The following is a 2,781-nucleotide window of genomic DNA, read 5'->3' on the forward strand; positions in this document are numbered from 1 at the left end:
TACGACTATTTTCAGAAGAGTCTAAATAGACCAATTAAAAGTCCAAAAGACACTGGAAAACTAAAGAATAGGTTGAGAACTAAATACACTATTGATGCATACACCAACTTGCTTTAGCCCTGAATTCTCTGCCCTTGGTATTCTTCCAGAAGAACAAGTAACAGGTTATCAAAATTCAAATCCTTTACTAAGAACATAAAAGAAAACACAGCAGCCCGTGATGCTCATTGATTCCTAACCTTATGCGTTAGTGAAAGGTAATTAGCAAAGAAAGAAAAGAGATAAAACGCAAAGTTAGGAAAAGAATTTGCGATATTAGTTTTAGTTACTGTCCAACAAATTATCACAATAACTTGGAACTAGGAGCTATTAAGGACGCTTAGGCTTAAGAATAATCAAGAATGGAAAAAAAAACTCACAGTATGAATCTAAAGTCTATAAAAAGCAAAGGAAATATTCTCTTATTGATTGTCAATGCACAGGAAACAGGAATAGAGAGTCAGTCTACTGTATACAGTTAAAGTCAGTCTCAAAACAGCAATGCATTTTTACTACCAGGGTCATATGAAAAGAAAGCTTTTCTTAGAAGCCTTTCTAAAGGTTTGATTTCAGTGTGTAAATCAAATATTATGTTCATTTCTATATTTCTTTCACAAAAATGTCAGGAACACTTACTCTACATCTGGAAGTAAATATTCAAAGTCCTTTAAATGGGTGCGTTGAGGATGCTTCTGCACTGCAGTGTTCACCCTGTCATCATTCACAGCCAAGAAAGGAAGTGAGCCACGTGAACGGTGGTGGGTGAATAGACAAACACAATATGGTCTAAACACCCAGAATAATATTGCACAGCCTAAATGAGAAGGAAATTCTGTCAGTTGTGATAACATGGGTGGAACATAAGGACATTGTGCTGAATGAAATAATCCTCCTACAAAAGACATATACTGCGTTACCTCGTTTATATATGGAATTTAGCAACCTGTTTCGTAAAATCAGAAAGAGACCGTTGCCAGTGGCTGAAGGGAAGGATGCAAGATCAGAACTCTGAAAATATTTATCAAACAGCATGAAGTTCAGTTAAACAAGATAAATATATTTTAGTCATCTATTACAGTGCTAACTGCATAGTTAATTTTAATGTATGTATTTTGAAATAACTAAAATACATTTTATTGTTTACTAATTAATATTTTAATTGTACAAAATTTGTGTACACAAATTGGTATTTCAATTTCAATGTTTTTACCATTGATATGAAAATATGCAAATATAGGACTGTTGAACCATATAGAAATTTTATTTTACTTATGTAAGGAAACTATGCCACTTCCCAAGATCTCTTTTTTACATTTCTGCTAACAATTTACATGGCTCACTTTTCTCCACATAGTTCCCAGTAATTGAAATTCACTTTAGATAAATCACTTAAAAATTTAAATGTACAACCTGAAAAAATAAAACAAACAGAAAAGAACAAAGATGTACACAGGACTATGTACTGATTTCTTGGACAGAAAGCCAAAACCATACACATCACAAAAGGAGACAAGGGGATGGCATCAAGTCAAATGCTTCTACACACCAAAAAAAATGCCTAACTGAATGGAGATATTCTGTAGATAGGGAGAAGGTACATCTCACAGCCAGACTATATATAAGAATATATAAGAAATCCAGCAACACAATAGCAAGAAAGCAATGCATTTTTAAAAGGGCATGATCTATGACCAGATCCTTGTCAAAAGAAGAGATGTGGCTGACAGGACCCTGTAAAAATATTCAGTATCTCTAATCATAATGAAAATGCAAGTTAAAATTTCAGTGAAATATCCCTTCACCCTTGCTATGATGGTTATTTTGAAAAAGAAAAATAGCAAGCGTACATAACATTTTATTTGAATTTTGCATGTGGAGAAACACAAGAATAATGACTTAAGCAAATTGTTCAAAGAATTCAGATAGAAGCAGGAAAATCCTGAATTGAGACTCTCTAAGTCTGATTTAGACATCCAAAGGTGAAATTAGAAAAGTTTACATGTGTTTTCTCTACAGATACATATCCGAGGATCACTCACCAACTTCAAGTCACCTTGTCTAAGAAAATCTACCAAGTACGAATAAAAAGGAAAGTGAAAGAAAGAATTTCCTTGGAAAGAGATTTGACCTACACCAACCATAGAGTTTAGAAGACGAAACAGAGCCATGAAGGAGAATGACAGAGTGATAAGAAATTCAGGAAAACATGAAATAATTCAAATTACGCTATAAAGACTTTCATGAAGTAGACCGCCCATGGTCTCACACACAGCAGAGGCTGTGGGAATGCTGGATAGTGCTTAGTGAAGCAAAAGGAAACGAGTGGTGACTTTGGTCAAAATAGTTTGTCATGCTAATATCAAATGAATTTGTGCATAAGTAGAAAATATAAAAAAAATGTTAGAATTATAAATAGAATTTTAAAGGTAAGAAAAAGTAAAGTACACCTAGGAAATGGCTTAGCTTTCTAGATAGGATGTTGCTGGGAGTTATTGTCATTTATAATGAAGAGTTAAGTATATCTCTAAAACAAGGTTGGCCCTAAACAGAATACCACAATGATAATGTGACAAAACCCTAAAAGTTGTTGAATTACAGCACATCTAAATCAATGTTTAAGAAAATATGGTAAACGTATTATAAACACACAAGATAAATAGCAACTATGTGGTAACTATTAATATCCTTTTAGTAATTAATATCACATATGCAATTTGAGGTTAACTTTTTCTTAAGAGAGAC

At 33.1% G+C, this 2,781-nt stretch overlaps 1 protein-coding gene across 1 annotated transcript in view; it reads left to right on the forward strand.

The window, feature by feature from the left end:
* Window positions 1–1,371: 1,371 nt before the first annotated feature.
* LOC103748316 (olfactory receptor 6C2-like) overlaps window positions 1,372–2,781 on the forward strand; it is a gene marked incomplete at its 5' end in the record, with an annotated part of 2,946 nt that continues 1,536 nt past the window's right edge. Inside the window, one exon of the mRNA XM_008850925.1 lies at window positions 1,372–1,387. Within this exon, the coding sequence (XP_008849147.1) occupies window positions 1,372–1,387 (16 nt within the window). The remainder of the gene's footprint in view (window positions 1,388–2,781) is intronic.

The sequence above is a fragment of the Nannospalax galili genome, unplaced genomic scaffold (genome assembly GCF_000622305.1).
Source record: "Nannospalax galili isolate Female #2095 unplaced genomic scaffold, S.galili_v1.0 scaffold1052, whole genome shotgun sequence".
NCBI lineage: Eukaryota > Metazoa > Chordata > Mammalia > Rodentia > Spalacidae > Nannospalax > Nannospalax galili.